Source organism: Pecten maximus, chromosome 1 (genome assembly GCF_902652985.1).
Source record: "Pecten maximus chromosome 1, xPecMax1.1, whole genome shotgun sequence".
Classification (NCBI taxonomy): domain Eukaryota; kingdom Metazoa; phylum Mollusca; class Bivalvia; order Pectinida; family Pectinidae; genus Pecten; species Pecten maximus.
The window spans coordinates 58,968,578-58,993,225 of NC_047015.1; the positions used below are offsets into that span (position 1 = coordinate 58,968,578).

The 24,648-nt window shown below is 37.9% G+C and overlaps 1 protein-coding gene across 9 annotated transcripts; it reads left to right on the forward strand.

The window, feature by feature from the left end:
- The first annotated feature begins 4,238 nt into the window (after positions 1-4,238).
- Positions 4,239-11,823, forward strand: LOC117339472. Of its 9 annotated transcripts, none has more exons than XM_033901122.1 (5): positions 4,239-4,420; positions 7,810-8,086; positions 8,295-8,402; positions 10,657-10,752; positions 10,783-11,823. In XM_033901122.1, exons 2-5 carry the CDS (start codon positions 7,835-7,837, stop codon positions 11,182-11,184), a joined length of 858 nt encoding a protein of 285 aa, XP_033757013.1. In that variant the 5' UTR covers positions 4,239-4,420; positions 7,810-7,834; the 3' UTR covers positions 11,185-11,823. The 9 variants fall into 9 exon arrangements, with proteins under 9 accessions (XP_033757013.1, XP_033757003.1, XP_033757031.1 ...); XM_033901112.1 differs by having other exon boundaries at positions 10,657-10,842; positions 10,873-11,367; XM_033901140.1 differs by having other exon boundaries at positions 10,657-10,812; positions 10,873-11,367.
- The last annotated feature ends 12,825 nt before the right edge of the window (positions 11,824-24,648 follow it).

A 24,648-nucleotide genomic window follows, 5' to 3' on the forward strand; every position in this document is an offset into this window, starting at 1 on the left:
AAAATAATGCACATATATATATACTTTTTACTGATGATATGATACTTGTACAATGGATAACTGATATGCACTATTATCTTCAAAATACAATATAATAAGCACCATATACATTCATACATACATTACAAATTAGCACTATCTATATCATAAATAAACCAATAGTTTACTTTCTCTGTATAATATTGGTACTGTATAACAAAAGATGAATTTATATTAAGGATGATACATTGTTAAGAACTATACGTAACTATATTTGTGTAAGCCTGGGTCATGTTCAGAGACTGAAGCTTGTTTGTTGCAAAAAGTTGACTCACAAAGACAACAAAAATTATATTGTTGTTAAAAGGTCATTTATTGAATGACTGATGAACTCTTGCGAGTCCACAATATATCACTATTCAACATGAATAATGTTTGATGTTATGAAAAAAACACACTTTATTTACTGAATATAATGATGTAGCAACAAAGACGGGGTACATGGGGTGATGATGAACAGTGAGCTACATGTGTTGTGTCCATTGAATGTATCTAATGTTCATCATCGGTGCTATAATTTGTACCCCATCTTTGTTGCTACATAAACTCGACGGCGAGAGTGCGAGAGAATAATCTCGCGTTTTCTCCGTCGCGTTTTCGCATTCTCGCGTTTTCGCTCCCTCGCCGTCGCGTTTTAAGTATAGTGGTCTGTCAGCTACCCAGTCCTGTGTCTGTAGTTTGGATACTTCTTCGTCGTAGATGGCGGGTATGGGTTTGAGTTCCTTCCTACACCTCTTCTTGTCTTCTGAACTTCCCCCTGGAAATGGTTGGGTGGGTGGTTGTGTTGGTTACCAAATTTTACAAGAATATCGTTGGTAGTATTGATGGTTGCAGGGCAGTCTTTAGCACAGTATCTCCAGTAGGTAGCTATATATATAGTGTCTCTGTAGTTGTTCCTCACCATGTACGGTATCCAGCCTGGAGTAGAGTCATACCACCATGTACGGTATCCAGCCTGGAGTAGAGTCATACCATCATGTACGGTATCCAGCCTGGAGTAGCGTCATACCACCATGTACGGTATCCAGCCTGGAGTAGCGTCATACCACCATGTACGGTATCCAGCCTGGAGTAGCGTCATACCACCATGTACGGTATCCAGCCTGGAGTAGAGTCGTACCACCATGTACGGTATCCAGCCTGGAGTAGCGTCATACCACCATGTACGGTATCCAGCCTGGAGTAGAGTCATACCATCATGTACGGTATCCAGCCTGGAGTAGCGTCATACCACCATGTACGGTATCCAGCCTGGAGTAGAGTCATACCATCATGTACGGTATCCAGCCTGGAGTAGCGTCATACCACCATGTACGGTATCCAGCCTGGAGTAGCGTCATACCACCATGTACGGTATCCAGCCTGGAGTAGAGTCATACCACCATGTACGGTATCCAGCCTGGAGTAGAGTCGTACCACCATGTACGGTATCCAGCCTGGAGTAGAGTCATACCACCATGTACGGTATCCAGCCTGGAGTAGAGATACCACCATGTACGGTATCCAGCCTGTAGTAGAGTCATACCACCATGTACGGTATCCAGCCTGGAGTAGCGTCATACCACCATGTACGGTATCCAGCCTGGAGTAGAGTCATACCACCATGTACGGTATCCAGCCTGGAGTAGAGTCATACCACCATGTACGGTATCCAGCCTGTAGTAGAGTCGTACCACCATGTACGGTATCCAGCCTGGAGTAGCGTCATACCATCATGTACGGTATCCAGCCTCGAGTAGAGTCATACCACCATGTACGGTATCCAGCCTGGAGTAGCGTCATACCACCATGTACGGTATCCAGCCTGGAGTAGCGTCATACCATCATGTACGGTATCCAGCCTGGAGTAGAGTCATACCACCATGTACGGTATCCAGCCTGGAGTAGAGTCATACCACCATGTACGGTATCCAGCCTGGAGTAGAGTCATACCACCATGTACGGTATCCAGCCTGGAGTAGAGTCATACCACCATGTACGGTATCCAGCCTGGAGTAGAGTCATACCACCATGTACGGTATCCAGCCTGGAGTAGAGTCATACCACCATGTACGGTATCCAGCCTGGAGTAGAGTCGTACCACCATGTACGGTATCCAGCCTGGAGTAGCGTCATACCACCATGTACGGTATCCAGCCTGGAGTAGAGTCATACCACCATGTACGGTATCCAGCCTGGAGTAGAGTCGTACCACCATGTACGGTATCCAGCCTGGAGTAGAGTCATACCACCATGTACGGTATCCAGCCTGGAGTAGAGTCATACCACCATGTACGGTATCCAGCCTGGAGTAGAGTCGTACCACCATGTACGGTATCCAGCCTGGAGTAGAGTCGTACCACCATGTACGGTATCCAGCCTGTAGTAGAGTCGTACCACCATGTACGGTATCCAGCCTGGAGTAGAGTCATACCACCATGTACGGTATCCAGCCTGTAGTAGAGTCATACCACCATGTACGGTATCCAGCCTGGAGTAGCGTCATACCACCATGTACGGTATCCAGCCTGGAGTAGAGTCGTACCATCATGTACGGTATCCAGCCTGGAGTAGAGTCATACCGCCATGTACGGTATCCAGCCTGGAGTAGAGATACCACCATGTACGGTATCCAGCCTGGAGTAGCGTCATACCATCATGTACGGTATCCAGCCTGGAGTAGAGTCATACCACCATGTACGGTATCCAGCCTGGAGTAGCGTCATACCACCATGTACGGTATCCAGCCTGGAGTAGCGTCATACCACCATGTACGGTATCCAGCCTGGAGTAGAGTCGTACCACCATGTACGGTATCCAGCCTGGAGTAGCGTCATACCACCATGTACGGTATCCAGCCTGGAGTAGCGTCATACCACCATGTACGGTATCCAGCCTGGAGTAGAGTCATACCATCATGTTTGTTTGCGGTAAACTGGACGTGTACTTGATAGTTAGCCATATTGATAATGATGAATTAATCAATCAATCAATCAACATCTTAATACATTACATAATAAAATACGTATTTGAGGCACAATAACTAAATATATGGATAAATCTATTATTTTTATTTATTTGTCAACTGATACATTCAGTAAAAATTAAACAGCTCTGAAGATGGAGAGGATGAAGTTATCATTCAATATACAACTGAAAATGAATTTTGATTTTATACTGAATAGTGAAATAACTGAAAATGAAATCAGACAGGTTATTTGTAACCTTCCTAGTAATAAGGCACCAGGTTATTTATAACCTTCCTTGTAATAAGGCACCAGGTTATTTGTAACCTTCCTAGTAATAAGGCACCAGGTTATTTATAACCTTCCTAGTAATAAGGCACCTGGTTATTTGTAACCTTCCTAGTAATAAGGCACCAGGTTATGAAAATATCATTAATGTGTATATAAAACATACAGAGTCCACATTTCTACCTATATATGTTAAACTTTTTAATGTTGTTTGAACCTCAGGATGTGTACCAGAAGCGTGGACTATTGGAGTACTAGTAGTTAAATCTATATACAAAAGATGTACAAAAAGAAGGGTGACCCTAAACTCTCGATAACTATAGAGGAATTACTCTAGTCTCTTGTCTCGGTAAAGTATTTACTGCTATTTTGAATTCAAGATTAAACAAATTTTCAGAAGAAATAGATCTACTTTCAAATGTCCAAGCTGGCTTTAGATTTAGAAAGGATTACTCTACCCCTAAGTACTCCCCTTCTGTTGATATTTTATTAATACTTTAAACCCCGATGCGGACGTCTGTGGTGGTAGCGGTCGGTCAGGAGCACCATTGAGGACTTTTACCTCGTTACTGTATCTGATTTTCTACTCATTGATAATTTTCATATTAATTGTACAATATAGCCATACATATTGAAATCGATATATCATTTAATGTTCCCGACTTATATAACCAAGACACATGTTAACGGTTGTTAAGATTCCAGCTGGGTTCGTTCCTACTTGACACAAACTGTGATGTATAAAATATCGACCCATGTACATGTGTCGTTACCTGCTGACGGGTCAGGCGAGGTATCGGCAGTCATAACTGTCTCACAGGATGTATATAAATACACTGCTCACAGTTACTATATTTAGAATGGAAAAACCAGGCTATTTTAAGATGTACGCAACATACACGGAAATAACCTTTAACTTAAAATAGAATCAGTATCCGTTTTTAAATAACAACCAGTCAAGCGAGCATCCAAAATAGAATCTGACTTTAAAAGGCTAGGATACATCAGTGATACGTGGAAAATAACATGATCGCCATATTTGTTTGTATACGTGGCACTAAAAACGAAGGAGTTAAAAATAGAAAAAGGTGTTTTCCGTTCTCATTTATAAACTTCTGCAATACTTGAAGAAGGACACCGAATTTTAGGTAATATATAAATGGAAATTTCGTTAAAAGTCTGTACTGTGATGTGTCGTTCGAGTAACGTTAACATGATATTCCCGTTCTTAAATAACGAACCAGTCAAGCGAGCATCCAAAATAGAATCTGACTTTAAAAGTCTAGGATACATCAGTGATACATGGAAAATAACATGATCCACATATGTGTTTGTATACGTGGCACTAAAAACGAAGGAGTTAAAAATAGAAAAAGGTGTTTTCCGTTCTCATTTATAAACTTCTGCAATACTTGAAGGAAGACACGGAATTTCGGGTAAGGGCTATTCATGGAATTCCGAGAAAAGTCTATACTGTGATGTGTCGTTCAAGTCACGTTAACATGGCATTTGACATATTTTCTGTTTAATGAACTGCGTGCATAATCTAGGCTTTTCTGTAGAAATGTACGATTGTCAACAATGATATGTATGTATATATATATATATATATATAACTATATCATATATTATATCTCTTACGGTAGGCTTACGTGGCATGTGAAGCCAGGCAAGACATTTTTTTCCATGTTATATTACATTCTCTACATTGTTTGCTATGATGTGTTTAATTGTCCTTTGTGTTGTAGTATGTGTTTAGTACCTATAGGAGTTGGTGTGTACCTTTGTGTTGTATTATGTGTTTAGTACCTATAGGAGTTGGTGTGTACCTTTGTGTTGTATTAGGTGTTTAGTACCTATAGGAGTGGGTGTGTACCTTTGTGTTGTATTACGTGTTTAGTACCTATAGGAGTGGGTGTGTACCTTTGTGTTGTATTATGTGTTTAGTACCTATAGGAGTCGGTGTGTACCTTTGTGTTGTAGTATGTGTTTAGTACCTATAGGAGTTGGTGTGTACCTTTGTGTTGTATTACGTGTTTAGTACCTATAGGAGTTGGTGTGTACCTTTGTGTTGTATTAGGTGTTTAGTACCTATAGGAGTCGGTGTGTACCTTTGTGTTGTATTAGGTGTTTAGTACCTATAGGAGTTGGTGTGTACCTTTGTGTTGTATTATGTGTTTAGTACCTATAGGAGTTGGTGTGTACCTTTGTGTTGTATTATGTGTTTAGTACCTATAGGAGTCGGTGTGTACCTTTGTGTTGTATTATGTGTTTAGTACCTATAGGAGTGGGTGTGTACCTTTGTGTTGTAGTATGTGTTTAGTAACTATAGGAGTGGGTGTGTACCTTTGTGTTGTATTAGGTGTTTAGTACCTATAGGAGTGGGTGTGTACCTTTGTGTTGTATTATGTGTTTAGTACCTATAGGAGTTGGTGTGTACCTTTGTGTTGTAGTATGTGTTTAGTACCTATAGGAGTTGGTGTGTACCTTTGTGTTGTAGTATGTGTTTAGTACCTATAGGAGTCGGTGTGTACCTTTGTGTTGTATTATGTGTTTAGTACCTATAGGAGTGGGTGTGTACCTTTGTGTTGTAGTATGTGTTTAGTAACTATAGGAGTGGGTGTGTACCTTTGTGTTGTATTAGGTGTTTAGTACCTATAGGAGTGGGTGTGTACCTTTGTGTTGTATTAGGTGTTTAGTACCTATAGGAGTGGGTGTGTACCTTTGTGTTGTAGTATGTGTTTAGTACCTATAGGAGTGGGTGTGTACCTTTGTGTTGTATTAGGTGTTTAGTACCTATAGGAGTTGGTGTGTACCTTTGTGTTGTATTATGTGATTATTATATTTTATAGATCTTGGTTTGTCTTGGCCAGGGGAAGTTATAGCCTCCCTGACAGGGGCGAACGCTCAAACCAAGAGACCCAGAGGGCCTGTATCGCTCACCCGGTTTATTTGAGCAAACATCAAAATAATGTTTATGTTCCATTTGCTTATAGCTTTATTTGTTGATGTATGATTTTATATAATCATTTTGTGGTGATATCTACTGCTTCAAAGATATAACCCAAAAACAAAGTCAAGATTCAACATGATTGTATTTATAGAAAGTATGATTTCCTTGGGGTCGGAAACCCTGGGCCCATTTTTGCATCAGGATAGTGTTCATCTCTTGATGCCCAGCAAGGGGTTCGGATCTGAATGGTTTCACAGATAAAACAAAAGAAATAAGTCTTCAAGGGTGGGTTAAGACCCCAAACTTCAAGGGAAAGGTGTCAGCCCAATATTTGTATAAATGTCAATCCCAGCCTCCTGGGGATGTTACCACTGAAATATCAATGTCATACATGGCTTAGTTCCAGAGAAGAAGTCATTAACATCAATATTGCAAAATGGACCCCTTTTTGGCTCTGCCCTTTAGACCCCCAAGGGGAGGGGGTGGGTCAGCCCCAGCATTTGTACAATTTTGAATCCCTATCCCATAAGGATGCTACCAATCAAATATGAGCGATGTATATAACTTAGTTTTAGAGAAGTCGTTTATATATCTTTAAAAAAATTGAACTCCTTAGACCCACACCTCAGCCTCCTGGGATCAGCTGGACCATTTATAGTTGTTTTAATCCCCACCCCTACCAGTCAAATATGATAGATATTCATCGTTTTCTTCCAGACAATGTATTGTTTATATCAATTTAGTCAAATTGGCCTCTTTTTGCCCCGCCTCTCAGGCCCCCAGGGGACCAGCCCCACCATTTGTACAATTTTGAATCCCTATCCCATAGCAATGCTACCAGTCAAATATGAGTGATATCCATTGCTTAGTTCCAGAGAAGAAGTTGTTTACATCAATTTAGCAAAATTGACCCCTTTTGGCCCCACCCCTCAGCCCCCAGAGGGGTCAGTCCCACCATTTGTACAATTTCTAGTCTCCACAATAATGATCCTACCAGTCAAATTTTGTCCAATGAATTGAAGTCAATTGTTGACGGACGGATGGACGATTGACGCAGGACGCCACGGTATGCCATGAGCTCGCCCTGGTACTTCGGACATTGAGGCAGTCAAGGGAGACATCAGGAAGAGGAATGACCGAAGAATGGCTCCGAAGTAAAAACATAACCGAGACCATATACATAGATATCCAGGCCCGATACAGAGTGAAAGTCAGTTGCTGGTATTGCATGATGTGATTGTAGAAATCGGGGCGACTTTGGAAAGAAAATAACAATTCACAAACCTTTTTTCCCATTTCCGGTCATAAACTAAACAATCTCCCATTATAGGCTTTGTCGTATGCTACTGTAATTCCGCGAATGTTGTGTCGTCAACCTATCATCGTTGTTATGACGTTGTTACTCCTTGTAAAGAGTTTGAGGTTTTCCTCATTTCGTCTTTTAAGTTTTGCATGTGGTTTCCATGTCACTACCCCATATCTTATTTTGAGAACGTTGCATTATTCGATTTTCTCTGGTGTCCACATACCTGGACCTGTAAATCTATTACCCTAATTAATGATCCAGATGTGTTGTCTGTACAGATGATGAGCCTGGAGACGGCCGGAAATGCCACCTAGTGCTACAGACTCATGTCTTGTCATCAACACCCCACCTAGCCGGGTGAGCCCCCCGGGGTTTCTGGAAGATGTCAGAGCAGAACTCGATCTCACTCGCGCATACATACAGAGTGCCGAAATGGGAACTGTCACACCACTACTTAAACAGGAACTACGTTACAAAATTCAGGCGAGGCGCCTGTCCGAGGGGAGGACCGAACTTTCGGTTTCAGAGACCAAACGAAAACCCGTTGAGGATAAGGTGGATAGATTTTATCTGTAATTTGTTAACTGACTTATTATATTCTACATTTATAAATTATGTTTCAATACTGACACAAAAAGAATCGAACACGGTTAAAATTTTAAAGTTCATGATAACTTAAATTTATCATGACTTAATTCAAAATCTGGCGATTAAATTTTCAAATATTTTGAAGATATATATTTGCATTTTGGTTGATGTACAGTTGACAGTCGAGGACATAAGAAAAAAAATCATACGACAAAATCAAAACAAGGAATCCAGCAGACGAGTGAGACAAAGACAGATCGTACAAGAGGACAAACTATGGAAGGTAACTATACATTAAAACTCTCCTTATTATCACACAAACTCCCGTTATTATCACACATTAGAACTCTCGTTATTATCACACATTAAAACTCTCCTTATTATCACACATTAGAACTCTCCTTATTACCACACATTAAAACTCTCGTTATTATCACACATTAAAACTCTCGTTATTATCACACATTAAAACTCTCGTTATTATCACACATTAAAACTCTCGTTATTATCACACATTAAAACTCTCGTTATTATCACACATTAAAACTCTCGTTATTATCACACATTAAAACTCTCCTTATTATCACACATTAAAACTCTCCTTATTATCACACATTAGAACTCTCCTTATTATCACACATTAAAACTCTCCTTATTATCACACATTAAAACTCTCGTTATTATCACACATTAAAACTCTCGTTATTATCACACATTAAAACTCTCGTTATTATCACACATTAAAACTCTCCTTATTATCACACATTAGAACTCTCCTTATTATCACACATTAAAACTCTCCTTATTATCACACATTAGAACTCTCGTTATTATCACACATTAAAACTCTCGTTATTATCACACATTAAAACTCTCCTTATTATCACACATTAGAACTCTCGTTATTATCACACATTAAAACTCTCGTTATTATCACACATTAAAACTCTCCTTATTATCACACATTAGAAATCTCCTTATTATCACACATTAGAACTCTCCTTATTATCACACATTAACACTCTCCTTATTATCCCACATTAAAACTCTCCTTATTATCACACATTAGAACTCTCCTTATTACTGTATCACACATTAAAACTCTCCTTATTATCACATTAAAACTTGTCATTGTTTCCATGTCAACACTTGTCATTGTTACTATGTGTAATGTACCCAATGTATATTGTATCCAGTGTGTAGTGTACCCAATGTGTAATGTACCCAATGTGTAGTGTATCCAATGTGTAGTGTATCCAATGCGTAGTGTACCCAATGTGTAGTGCATCCAATGTGTAATGTACCAAATGTGTAGTGTACCAAATGTGTTATGTATCCAATGTGTAGTGTACCCAATGTGTAGTGTACACAATGTGTAGTGTATCCAATGTGTAATGTACCCAATGTGTAATGTACCCAATGTGTAGTGTACCCAATGTGTTGTGTACCCAATGTGTAGTGTACCCAATGTGTAGTGTACCCAATGTGTTGTGTACCCAATGTGTAATGTATCCAATTTGTAGTGTATCCAATGTGTAATGTACCAAATGTGTAATGTACCCAATGTGTAATGTATACAATGTGTAATGTACCCAATGTGTAATGTATACAATGTGTAATGTACCCAATGTGTAATGTATACAATGTGTTGTGTACCCAGTGTGTAATGCACCCAATGTGTAATGTACCCAATGTGTAGTGTATCCAATGTGTAGTGTATCCAATGTGTAGTGTGTCCAGTGTGTAGTGTACCCAGTGTGTTGTGTATCCAATGTGTAGTGTACCCAGTGTGTAGCGATCCAATGTGTAGTGTACCCAGTGTGTAGTATACCCAGTGTGTAGTATACCCAGTGTGTAGTGTACCCAGTGTGTAGTATACCCAGTGTGTAGTGTACCCAGTGTGTAGTGTACCCAGTGTGTAGTGTACCCAGTGTGTAGTATACCCAGTGTGTAGTGTACCCAGTGTGTAGTGTTCCCAGTGTGTATTGTACCCAATGTGTAGTGTTCCCAGTGTGTAGTATACCCAGGGTGTAGTGTACCCAGTGTGTAGTGTTCCCAGTGTGTAGTGTTCCCAGTGTGTAGTATACCCAGTGTGTAGTATACCCAGTGTGTAGTATACCCAGTGTGTAGTATACCCAGTGTGTAGTGTACCCAGTGTGTAGTGTTCCCAGTGTGTAGTGTTCCCAGTGTGTAGTGTTCCCAGTGTGTAGTGTTCCCAGTGTGTAGTGTTCCCAATGTGTATTGTACCCAGTGTGTAGTGTTCCCAGTGTGTAGTGTTCCCAGTGTGTAGTGTTCCCAGTGTGTAGTGTTCCCAGTGTGTAGTATACCCAGTGTGTAGTATACCCAGTGTGTAGTATACCCAGTGTGTAGTATACCCAGTGTGTAGTATACCCAGGGTGTAGTGTTCCCAATGTGTAGTGTTCCCAGTGTGTAGTATACCCAGGGTGTAGTGTTCCCAGTGTGTAGTGTTCCCAGTGTGTAGTGTTCCCAGTGTGTAGTATACCCAGTGTGTAAATTGGTTATATCTTTGTTTTCAGAGAATCAATACTATCAGTGCACACAATAACAAACTAAGGCGGATACGAAGTGCATTGTTGGAGGAAAAGGAGTCCATCTTGAAACAATTTAAAGACATCAGTTGTGATGTTCTCATGACAAAAGACATCAGTTGTGATGTTCTCATGACAAAAGACATCAGTTGTGATGTTCTCATGACAAAAGACATCAGTTGTGATGTTCTCATGACAAAAGACAGTGTACATATAACTAAAGTATCGGCACCTCTATCAGCAGAAACTCCAAATACAAGTATGGCATCGCCTCCAAATACAAGTATGGCATCGCCTCCAAATACAAGTATGACATCGCCTCCAAATACATGTATGACATCGCATCCAAAAGCAGCAATTATAGTATTGCCTCCAAAAACAGGAAATAAGATTTTGCTCTCAGCAGAAAGTTCAAGTAAAGGGATGTTATCTATTTCACCCGAAAGTTCAAACATGTCGACAGTTATACTCCCACAAATACGACATATGATAATGGTGTCACCAGAAACACAATAACAGAGGGTCAATGTTATTGTTGTTGTTTTTTTTTATAATTTATTTTTTATTTTGAAATCATGGTGTATAATACATATACATGTATAATCACATACACATAACACACAGAGACAGTATTACATTAATGTTCATATTTTTACAATTGCATTTACAAAATGAAGAAGGGGAGGGGGAGGAAAGAAAGAAAGAAAAAAAAAGGTGATAGAAACAAGGATAATAGTTGTGGTTAATTTGAATACATGTACATACAGTAAATTATTTATTTCTGTAGAGAGATAGAAATAAAAAGAGTTTCCTTTAGGGTAGAGATGTGGGGGTTAATATAGATAATGGCATAGCTTTAGTTACAAAAAGAATATAATAGTGTTTTAAACTGTCAGGAATTAGTTTTTGCTATTAACTATCAAGACGAATAGATTTTTCTATATACACCAAGTATTCGTGAATTTTGCTTTGAAAAAATCATTTTAACCGTTTGATATGAATTTCTGCGTATTGTAGTAATCTTTTATGTTGTTTGCCAATGTGTTGACATTTAAGGATTTATCAAGACCCCTCGTTCTGTAAATGTATTGTTTGATGATACGAACTACTATATTATCAACTGTGGCATTAATAAAATTGTTTGTGAGTCCAAAATGAAAAGACTGTTTATTTATTGCAAAAGGAATATAGAGTGCATCTACCAGTGATTCAAAATTTTGTTATAGATTTTGCACTTCCTGGCATTCCCACATCAAGTGAATTATTGTTTCTCTTTCAGAGTTACAGAAAGTGCCCATATGACTATTTACTATATCATATTTAAACAAATTAGAATTGGCGGTAAGAATATAATGAGATATGCGATATTGAAGCAATTGAAGTTTAGTATTTTTTGTTACTTTACGTGGAATATTGTCTATTTTACTCCATTCTCCTTCATCAAATATGAGCTGTTCATTCCATTTTGAATCGTCAGTAGCAACAGTGTCTGTTTTATTGAAAATATTATAAAAGAGTTTTGAATCACTGATACTTGAGAGAAAACACTGTATATTAGGTGGTAGCAAAGGGCGAATAACTGGTGGGATATTTTGGGGTAGAGGATCTGGCAGACATTTCCGAACTACAGATATTAATCCTTGGACCTGAAGAAAATTTGTATGTAATTGATATCTTTGTGAAAGTTCTTCAAATGAATAGAAAGGTTATGTCCTCTGAAATCTTTAGAAGGTCTGCAATTGTATGTATTCCTGATTTATACCATGATTTATAGAACACGGGTTTACCAGCAACAGTTATGTCCTTATTATTCCAAATGCACTTAGTTAAAAATGAATTTTGTTGGGGTTCTTTAATTTCCTTAGATTTAATCAATTTATACCAGGCATAAGAAACATCCTTCGAAAAATTATTAGTAGATAATTTACTACAGTGAGATTAATATAATCTATCGCTAGTTAGTATGTGGGATAGAGAAATCTCAACCACGAAGGTTTAGATTTTTGTCCAGGACGAGGCTTGCCGAGTCCTGGACTAAAAATCTAAACCTGAGTGGTTGAGATTTCTCTATCCCACACAATAACTAGCGATTGATTATTTTTCTCACACTTGTGACAGAGTTTATATTGCATAAATTAGTATTTCCTGTAGCAATTAAACCATTTTAGATGTTGGCGCAGTAATACGTTCAGCACTACTTCCACTTCCTGTCTGTCGGTCAACTTCCTGTTGTCTGTCTGTCAACTTCCTGTTGTCTGTCTGTCTGTCAACTTCCTGTTGTCTGTCTTCTGCTTCAGTTCATCATATTGTATTCTGAAATGGAAAAAACATTTAAGATTGGTGATTATGTGACTGTTGGTGCAGGTGGTAAGAAAGGAAAAATTGTAAACACTGAAAAACCCTTGGGTACATACACCATGTACAAAATACAACTGTTAGATGATGGAAATATTGTAAGTGCTGCCAGGCATGAACTGGTTAACACTTTCGTCACTGAATAAATTGCATGATGGGTATTGTGGCCCTAAGAAAATATGCACGTGGCTTTTCCTGGCCTGAATTAATTTACGATTATTGACGTTCAATTTGACATTTATTTTTAAAAGCACGTTTTTGAGAGAAATGCATTGCAGAATTGATGATACAGACGCACATAAGTAAACAGGATTATCGAGAATATCTTATAGATTTAATACGCGTGAAAAATACAGTCGAAAACAGCAAATTGGCTTGTGACTTGCCTACCTTGCGTATAATTCTAGCGGAGAACACGATTCCAAATTTGGGAATGTGTACTTTCGTTTTGCAGCGCAATCAAAACGTACATTCGTCATGGAAACAAGTATCATATTATACTTTTAAAAACGAGATTTACAATCTAACTATTGGATATTGTTTTTGGAAACCGCTCTGTACAGTCAGCGGTAGCATGCAGTACCAACAGCAAATTCTCGATTTTGGTTGTTAGCCGCCATTCTGTTCTGTTTTGTTGTATTTTTCCAGCCGTTGAAGATCGGCTCACCTCCGTAGGGCTCTTCTGCTCTTTGCAGTAATTTCGTTGTGGTTTGACCCTATTACTGGTGTTCCCTCTAAAAATTATTGATTAAAAAAAAACTTCTATAGGAAGGTAGATTAGTGATTAGTTGCTTTTCAGTGTGGAATACCATGCTCAGTGATCAACATCCTGTTCATATGCAGTGCGTATACAAAGTTCAAGGTTGTTTCACACAGTTCATGGTCTACTAGGCTCTTGACACATATTTTCCTGTTCTTTAGCCATAGTCTATGGTTGATTATTAGCCATGTGAAGTCTTCAGCGTTGTTTATTTTGATGTTTAGAGTGTGTTCAATTTTGTCTTTATACTTGCACCTAATTGACATTGGTTGTTCGCATTCTGCGATAAAGTGCTGTTTAGTTTCAGGCTGTTTACCGCATAGTGGACAGGTTGAGTTGACTCCGTGTTGATTAAAAATGGCTTTAGTTGTCTGCAGTCTGTATGTTCCGGTTAGTAGTCTACTTAGTACCATTTTGACGACGCGGTTCCAACATCAAGAAGGATAACTCTCGCCGCAACGAAAACTTAGGAAGCAAAATACAGTTTGAATGAGCTCTTCTAACATTTAATATAAACGAGGGAAAAAGAAAATGAAAACAATACAATGAACAACACAGTGAATTAAGTGTTAAACGCTTGCATCAAGGGTGGGTAGTCACTTGCAAGCATGAAAGGGCAGCCTTTTTCTTTGTTTTTTGGGGGTTTTTTTCCATTTTTTTTAACAAGTTGTGTTTTCAAATACTAGTACATGATTTTTTTTATATTTTGATGCAATATTACAAAAACGCATTTTCGTAAGGCTTTTTTTCTTTTGTTTTTTTTTTCTTCAATTTGTCTTCCTTTCTTTTAATTTGTTTTTCTTGTTTTCATTATTTTTTAATTTTCATAATGAGGTACAATGTAAATGATATTCATTGCTTGCAACTTAGTAGTTCAAGCAAATTAATACTGCCAGAAAAATGAAATGTTCAGCAAAAAGATTGACTGATTTATCCTGCTGTCTCTTTGTGCAACACATGTAACAAACATGATACCATGACCGAGATGCAAACTTGTCCCAGGTAGGGTCAGACAATCCTTTCTTGAGGTGAATTTATCAACCAGTCCCCATATGATGCTTTATGTAAACTGCAGGAATGACAACTATTGCTTGCCCTGTCCAGGAAGGTTGTTGGTACATTGAAGGAACACCTGATAAGAGTTCAGCTTTTATTATTAGGTCAACTGAGACTTCGTCTCAGTTGACCTATTGCAATCGCCTTTTGTCCGGCGTCGTGCGTCGTGCGGTGTGCGTCGTCCGTCGTGCGTCGTAAACAATTTACATTTTCAACTTCTTCTCAAAAACCGCTGAACTAAATTCAATGAAATTTTACAGGAAGCTTCCATGGCTGAGGGTGAACCAAAATTGTGAATTATATGGTCCCCACCCCCCAGGGGCCTGCGGGGCGGGGCCAAAAAGGGTCAAATTGACTAAAACTTCAAAAATCTTCTTCTCTACTCTCAGATATGGTAGAATCAAATACTCTTCATAGATGGAAGGGTCTTAAGGTGCTTTACCAAAATTGTGAATTTCATGACCCTGGGGTCTCATGTTTGCCCCTGGGGAGGGGGTAAACTTTATTATAGTTTATATAGGGAAATCACATTTTTGACTATTATTTGTTGGATTTGTATTGGAATTCATTCTAACTTGTATCAAATTATCAGCATGGGATGACACTTTGATGGTATGTACATGTTGGCCCTATTTGACCCCCAGGGGCTGGTGGGCGGGGCTAAAAAAGGGTCAAATTGACAAAAATTTCAAAAATCTTCTTCTCTACTCTCAGATATGGTAGAATCAAATACTCTTCATAGATGGAAGGGTCTTAAGGTGCTTTACCAAAATTGTGAATTTCATGACCCTGGGGTCTCACGTTTGCCCCTGGGGAGGGGGTAAACTTTACTATAGTTTATATAGGGAAATCACATTTTTGACTATTATTTGTTGGATTTGTATTGGAATTCATTCTAACTTGTATCAAATTATCAGCATGGGATGACACTTTGATGGTATGTACATGTTGGCCCTAGTTGACCCCCAGGGGCCTGCGGGGCGGGGCCAAAAAGGGTCAAATTGACTAAAACTTCAAAAATCTTCTTCTCTACTCTCAGATATGGTAGAATCAAATACTCTTCATAGATGGAAGGATCTTAAGGTGCTTTACCAAAATTGTGAATTTCATGACCCTGGGGTCTCACGTTTGCCCCTGGGGAGGGGGTAAACTTTACTATAGTTTATATAGGGAAATCACATTTTTGACTATTATTTGTTGGATTTGTATTGGAATTCATTCTAACTTGTATCAAATTATCAGCATGGGATGACACTTTGATGGTATGTACATGTTGGCCCTAGTTGACCCCCAGGGGCTGGTGGGCGGGGCCAAAAAGGGTCAAATTGACAAAAATTTCAAAAATCTTCTTCTCTACTCTTAGATATGGTAGAATCAAATACTCTACATAGATGGAAGGATCTTAAGGTGCTTTACCAAAATTGTGAATTTCATGACCCTGGGGTCTCATGTTTGCCCCTGGGGAGGGGGTAAACTTTACTATAGTGTATATAGGGAAATCACATTTTTGACCATTACTTGTTGAATTTTTATTGGAATTCATTCTAACTTCGTTAACATATCAGCTTGGGATGACAGTTTGATGGTATGTACATGTTGGCCCTGACTGACCCCCAGGGGCTGATGGGCTGGGCCAAAAAGGGTCAAATTAACAGAAATTTTAAAAATCTTCTTCTTACAGCCCAAATAAGGTAGAATTAAATACTCTTCACAGATCGAAGGGTCTTAAGGTGCTTTACCATAATTGTGAATTTCCTAGCCCTGGGGTCTCGCGTTTGCCCCATGGGAGGGGATAAACTTTACTATAGTTATAGGGAAATCACATTTTTGACTATCATTTGTTTTATTTGTTTTGAAAAAATTCATTCTTTCATTCAAATTTACTGAAATATTTCAAAAATCAGGTGACCGTTAAGGCCCATGGGCCTCTTGTTAATTAAATACTGCAGGTTTTGATCTGCCTTGTTTACACCACCAATATGGGAAATGTAGTCTGTTATTAGTTCTGGGCAAGATATATTTCCCTGGCAAACTTGTCATCTTCTTGTTTAATAATCTGTGAGTCTGTTTATACCTCTGTGGCAGGTTCGATATGAAAAGTAGAGAGTGCAGTGACACATTTTTTTGTCTTTCCATACAACAGATACCAGTGGGCCTTTTTTGTACAATATCATCTGGCCTTTTCTGCATGATATCCCTTGGTAGATCATGGCAGTTGGACCTTAATTACTATAGACCTTATATATATATAATTACTGTACAACAGTCATAGGTGTTCTCATTCAAAGTGATGTTAATAAGAGTCATCCTGGTATACATGTCCCCAGCCTTGACCCTGAATACCAGTCCCCTGTAAACATTTCTTCACAACACTGGCTAGAGTTCCTTCTGCATGATGGCATCTTCCTCCAGTTAATTTATTATGAACACACCAGAAAATGTCATTATAATATAGGGATTTATTTGTTATGAGTGGATACATTTTGAGTGTTAATAAATTTTATCTTTGCACTATAATTGTGATTGGGACAGCATTACATATGCACCTTTATGGATGTGGTATGAAGTTTGAGATACATGTATTGACAATGAGTACAACTCAGTATGAATGTAATAAAAAATGGGTATTCAAAAAATGCAAGTACATGTAGGAGAAAAAATACCATAATCAGCTGATAATATTGTATCTGATGAAGTAGTCAAGTACCATAAAGTTTTACTGACAGCCTGGTTCATGACCACACTCAATGCCATACAAAGACACAGGAAAGCTTTCATTTAACAACACTAACAGCCTTTCAAGGCGGCCCTTCCGAGGTTGCTTGCAATTTTGTTTTATTCCGGATTTGTCACTTGTGTCAATTTCGAATTTGCAGTGTTGAGCATATAATTCCGATCTCCTCTATCAATGTATCAATTAATACCTGATCTAAAAACAATGCCAGATAATCCACTGACTCCTTATCTTAAGTCAAGGACCTAGTGTTTCCCCTTGATGTAAAAATATGTCGTAGCCTTCTCTCAAAATAATCGAAGCCGTAGACATTTTCAGATTTTGACAGCACGCAAAATAACTACATGACAACAAAGATCGCTACTTTATTGGTAGATATAATACTTTTCCATGATTGTAACGAGAATGTAAAAAACGATATGAATTACAAGTTCAAAATCTTTTAAAAAATCACGCAATTAAATATGAACCAAATCGTGAATTCGTATCAATCGGCGTTACTCACATGTGTGTGTTTATAGAGCCATCTTGGATAAGATATGGTCATGTGATCATGATCTGTGTTACTAAAATTAGAATACTCGGTCTTCTGTTTGTGTTAAAAATCCGAACTATTAGCTCGTTTTCCCGATAAAGTATCAACAGAAATACAATGAAACATACATATAAAACCATGCAAGTAGTTTTGGAACGATGTCTTTGATAGATGGTGGAGATTTGATCATAAAAGCTAGCGAGTTGGCAGACACTGCCGCGCCGCTGACGTGATGCACCAGTGGTTCATTCAATTAATCAAACGTATCGTTGTTTCTGTGTTTTTAATTCACGAATATGTTAACCATTTGTACAAAACGTCAATTTAAATACATATTGCAAACTGTCCTGAACATTCCCAGCTTTATTACACAGGACAAAAAACTAGATTCGTTATATATTTTTTCGGGAATCAGTTGTTTACTCGCTCCCGTCCGACCGGAAGTTCTCGAGAGCAGAAGTTTAAAACAAGTTGGACGTTATACGTAAATTTAGACATCTAAAGTTGTGTTACGTATTGTTAATTTCATTATTTATTGCCAAACATTATCTCATTCAAGTAAGAATCAGTCATGATTATTTAAATCGCTGTATCATCACTTCAAAAAAATGCATAAAAAAATCTACTTCCGTGATGCATTAATGCATCATTCGGCCCCGGCACGGTGATGCATTAATGCATCATTCGGCCCCGGCCCGGTGATGCATTAATGCATCATCAGGGCTTAAAGGATGCCCATGGATGAATTTGATTTTGGTCAAATATTTGGAGAGGAACTTGCAGACAAGTATGATCACTCTCTACTTCATGATATATTTGATACACCTACTGAACAGTACTCACACAGATAATGGTCATGCACAAATACAATCTGAGAATTCTGCGGCTACAGGTTCATCCCTACCCCCAGATCCTTCCATTTCCAAATTCTGCCAAAACTGGTCAAGATTCCACTTCTAGATGTGTTCCTATTGATGATGGTGATGTGGAGAAATTTTTGAATGAAAATGAAAATAAAAACACAGCAAGAAAAACATTGAGCCATATAAAACTGTTGAAAACATTTCTGGAATCCAAAAATGAGGTTAGAGAACCCCAAAACATACCGCCTGAACAGCTTAATGAATATCTGTGTCAATTCATCATCTCTGTCAGACAAAAAAATGGTAAGGAGTATCAGCCGTCAGTATTGCAAAGAATGATTGGTTCTTTTGACCGCCATTTGAAACGACACAAGTATGAGTGTAACATAATTGGAGGGTTTCCTTTTTCTAAGACAAGGGATGCGTTGAAATCTAAGCAAAAGGACCTAAAAAAACAAGGGCTTGGAAATAAACCTTAAGCAGCTGACCCAATCACACAAAAAGACATTGAACAATTTTACAGTGCTGGTCAACTTGAAAATGACACACCCTCTAGTTTAATCAATACCCTTTGGCTGAATAACACTTTGCATTTTGGCATGAGAGGTGGTGCTGAAGAGCACAGAGCCATGCGTTGGGGCGACTTGGAGCTTAAATACGATCACAATTTGGGCTTAGAATATTTAACACATAACGAGAGACAGACAAAAACCAGAACCGGCGCTGACCTTACCAATATTCGTTATTCAAACCCAAAAATGTATGAACTACCCGACAAAAAAGACCGCTGTCCAGTCACGACTTACAAAAAACTCTCGGACAAACGACCAGCTGGTTTCAGTCAACCACATCATCCATTTTATCTAGCTGTGGTTACATATGTGGCCAATCCAACTGATGAGGAGAAATGGTTTTTAAGTGGACCTATTGGTGTAAACAAACTGAGATTTCTGATGTCAACAATGATAAAAAAATCAAACATGAATGACGAAGGCAAACGACTTACCAACACTAGCGCCAGAAAACATCTCTGTCAACTTCTGCTGGACAACAACGTGCCCGACACACAGGCTGTGCATTGGACCGGCCATAAAAACCCAAACTCGCTGAACAATTACAGAACTGTGTCTTCAGAAACTCAGTTGCATGTCTCGAACATGTTGTGTGGAATTACTCGACCTTGCTTACCGAATGAACGGATATCCGGTCTCCAGTCGTCGACGCAGTCAGGCACAACGAAACACACTGTAAACACTAGTACTTCCAGCACGCTGAGATCTGCTTTTGACGGTGCCACGATTCACGGGGGCACTTTCAACGTTCATATTCATAACCATAGCCAAAAACGCCCAGCAAAACGGAGGAGACCAGCTTTAGTCTTCAGTGATAGCGATGACGACTTCCAGTGACCTATACATTGGTACATTGTATTTATTCTAACCACAGGGGCCGGTGATTCTAACGTTAACGTTAAGCTTATATTAGCGTGTTTCGGAGTACACAGACTGACGTTTTTGCTTAAATTAATTTACCGGAAGAATTTCAATGTGTATATTGATGAAAATAAAATTCATTGTATTTATTCAAAATTTTCTTTTTATGTTATTTGATTCCATGCAATTTATTTAAAATAACAGTTGAAAAAAAAACGAACTATATGTTTTTGAGGAAGAAAATAATCCTTCGATTTCAAGAGATTGCTGCGGTTGCATTGTGACGTCATAGCACGAGCTGTCCCACCCTAGGTTGGGACAGGAATATCCCCAACTAGTAAAACTACGGGAAAACTCTGTCACAAGTGTGAGAAATAAATAAGTGGTTAAATTGGGATATCATTAATGACTTGATGATGTGAATCTTGCCAATAGGAGTTAGTTTTCTTTTTTTTTTCCCATGTTTTGATTAGACCTTTTAATTTGACTATTTTCTTATCAAAATTCAGTTTAGGGATGTTTTCTAGATTCACATCGTATTCAATACCAAGCAATGTAAAATTACTTTTTCCCCCAATTAAAGAGGCTTGCCCGCAGAGAGATCAGAAAAATTGGCTAATAGAAAAAGTTTTTTTTTACACATAACAGATTGTTGAAATTGTTGAGTTTTTCATTTTATTTTCCTTATAAAACGCTGAAAAGTGATATTAAAACCTCATTTTTAAATATTATTTATTTAATCGCAACCCGCAATAAGTCTAATTTGATTGACACATCAAAGAAACAAGCACGTGCACAGTGCCGCACAGTGATAACTTCAAAGGCAGCGGCGATTTACAAAGAAGATTTGCCGTTATATTCCATACATTTCCCTCTCAGGTTGAGTTTTAAAACGTCTTTTAAATACATATTCTGTAATTGTTTTCAAGAAATAAAGTCGGAAAGCCTCTAATTTTGTCACATAGAAACGTGTACTGAAGTTTATTTAGTGATCGGAGATGTGCCGTTTACCGGTCCGTCTGCGGGTAAGCCTCTTTAAGATTGAATTCTGGGATCATGGTGTCATTACTATATTTAATACTTCCCATCCAAATCATTTCAGTTTTATCTACATTCATTTTTAAGCCAGAGATGTTCTTTAAAAAAATTAACTGTTTTAGAGTCTCGCGAAGTGATTTTTCTGAACCGTCTCATGCAAGAAATGTATCGCCAGCATACTGGGATGTAAGAATTTCAAAATTGTCTGTTTTAATTCCTTTTATATTACTATTTTTCCTTAAACGAATTGCTAAGTCTTCAGCACATAGAATGAAGATATAGGGAGCTATTGGATCACCTTGACGACAAGATCTTTTTATTTCAAAAAATGGAGATAGATTTCCCCCTTGATTAATTGTTGATGTAACATTTTTGTGTAATGATTCAAACCATTTTAAAATGTTAATGCCAAAGCCAAAAATTCTCAAAACTTTTCTGATATAATTCCAAGACACAGAGTCGAAAGCCTTTTCAAAATCTGCCATCAAAATCATGCCAGGGATATAATTTTCTTCAATGAATTTCATAATGTCATATAGTAGACGTGTATTCTCCCCAATATACCTCCCCGATAAAAACCCTGTCTGATCATGACTTATAAGTGTATTTAATACACCTTTTATTCTGTATGAGATCACTCCAGAAGCAATTTTATATGTTATATTCAATAGGGAAATTGGGCACCAATATTTTTAAAAATGTCTTGGTTTATCACCTTTTGGTATACATGTAATTACACCTTGTCGCCGAGTTACTGACTATTTCTGTGTTCGAAAAGCCAAAACTTAAAGAACGAACTACAAATTTACCAACTATATTACAAAAAACTTGAAAAATTCTACAGTGAAACCATCAGATCCTGGACTTTTATTGGTTTTCATATTTTTCAACAAGTAACTTGCCTCTTTGAGAGTGATCTCACCTTCTAGAGACTGTGACTCTGTAAGTCTGGGTATATCAGGAAAATCTAAATAAGTTTCAAGATCAATGTCATTTATGTTTTTGTTCTCTTTATATAAATTCTCATAAGATAATTTAATATTCTCCAAAATATCTTCTTGCCTTTCTATTATAGTTCCATCATTCTTTTGAATCTTAGGGATAATTTTAGAGGTAACGTTTCTATTCTCTAGGCTAAAAAAGTAACTGGTAGGTTTTTCTCCTTCTTCTTCCCACTTTCTCAGCTCTAGATCTTATTATACTACCCCGTATTTTATGCAGACGAATAGCTTCTAACTCTTTCTTTTTCCCTCTATTTCTGTAATATTGATAGTTTCACTGTTTTCTAAATCATGTAAGGACTTTATTAATTCATTTTCTGCCAAATTTTGTTGTTTTTTCTTGTAAGATGAGAAGGATATGGTTGTACCTCTTATGTTCATTAAAAGGGTTTCAAGAAATAGTTGGTCATCAATGTTAAACTGTAAGATCATCTCATCAATGTTATCAATTTGATTTTTATTATATACAGGTAAACTATATTCCTTTTTTGTATCGGTAATTACTTCATTAATTAATCTAACATAATCTGTATCATAAAGAAGGGAATTATTGAAATTCCAGAGACCCCTCCCTCTTTTGAATTCACTAAATTTTAATACAAGCTTTGTGATGGAATACTCTGACTTATAGCTAGGCTCTATAGAAGAAGAGGTAACATATGTTAACAAACTATCAGTTATCAAGAAATCTAATCTGGATTGCTTAAGATAATTTAATTTTCACCATGTGTATCTTTTTTCGGCTCGGATGGTACTCTCTGTAAATGTCTATCAAATTATATTCATCAATTAAATTTAAAACCTCATTTCGAGCTTGTGGATTATTAATATGTTTGTAAATTGAATCACAATCAAGCTGAGGATTTAGAACCATATTAAATTCACCACAAATTATAGATTTATTATTTCCAAATTCCTCAATTGTTTCTGATATGTTACCGTAGAAATTAGGTTCATCTTTATTGGGACCATATATTGTTATTAGAGTCACATTTACAGAGTCAATTTCAGTTTCTAGAGCTAAACAATTACCAGAATGATCTTTTTTAATTTTCTTAAATTTGAATTCAAAGTTATTATTAAACAAGACTGCAACCACTCTAGCATTTGATTTATAGGAATTGAAAAAGCATTCATAACCCCATTCTGTTCTTATTTGATTTTCTAATTCTGTGGTAAAGTGTGTGTCTTGAAGACAATATATGTTGTGATTTTTACTTAAATATGAAAATACATCTTTGATAAAGTCTCCTAAGCCCTGAAAGTTTACAGAGAGTATAGCAATATTTTATTGTTATCGGGAAATCAAAATCAGCGTTTGGTATTGCCTCCAAAATCAGCAACTATGGTATCACCACCAATAACAGCAAGTTTGGTATCTCCTCCAAATCCTGGAAGGATATTGTCACGATCAGCGAAAAATCTAAAGAAAATATTTGTTTAACCTTCAAAATCGGAACGTTTGACAGAACCAAAAAGTCCAAACAAAGGAATGCTATCATTTTCACCAGACAGTCCAAACACAAGAACAGTATCGCCTCTATTGACAGTAAGTCTGCCTCTATCACCAGACAGTCCAAACACAAGAACGGTATCGCCTCTATTGCTAGAAAGTCTGCCTCTACCACCAGACAGTCCAAAACCAGAACGGTATCACATCTATTGACAGAAATTCTGCCTCCACCACCAGACAGTCCAAACACAAGAATAGTATCGCCTCTATTGCCAGAAATTATGCCTCCACCACCAGACAGACCAAACACAAGAACGGTATCGCCTCTATTGCCAGAAAGTCTGCCTCTACCACCAGACAGTCCAAAACCAGAACGGTATCACCTCTATTGACGGAAAGTCTGCCTCTACCACCAGACAGTCCAAACACAAGAACAGTATCGCCTCTATTTTCAGAAATTCTGCCTCTACTACCAGACAGTCCAAACACAAGAACAGTATCACCTCTATTGACAGAAAGTCTGCCTCTATCACCAGACAGTCCAAACACAAGAACAGTGTCGCCTCTATTGCCAGAAATTCTGCCTCCACCACCAGACAGACCTAACACAAGAACGGTATCGCCTCTATTGCCAGAAAGTCTGCCTCTACAACCATACAATCCAAACACAAGAACAGTATCACCTCTATTGACAGAAAGTCTGCCTCTACCACCAGACAGTCCAAACACAAGAACAGTGTCGCCTCTATTGC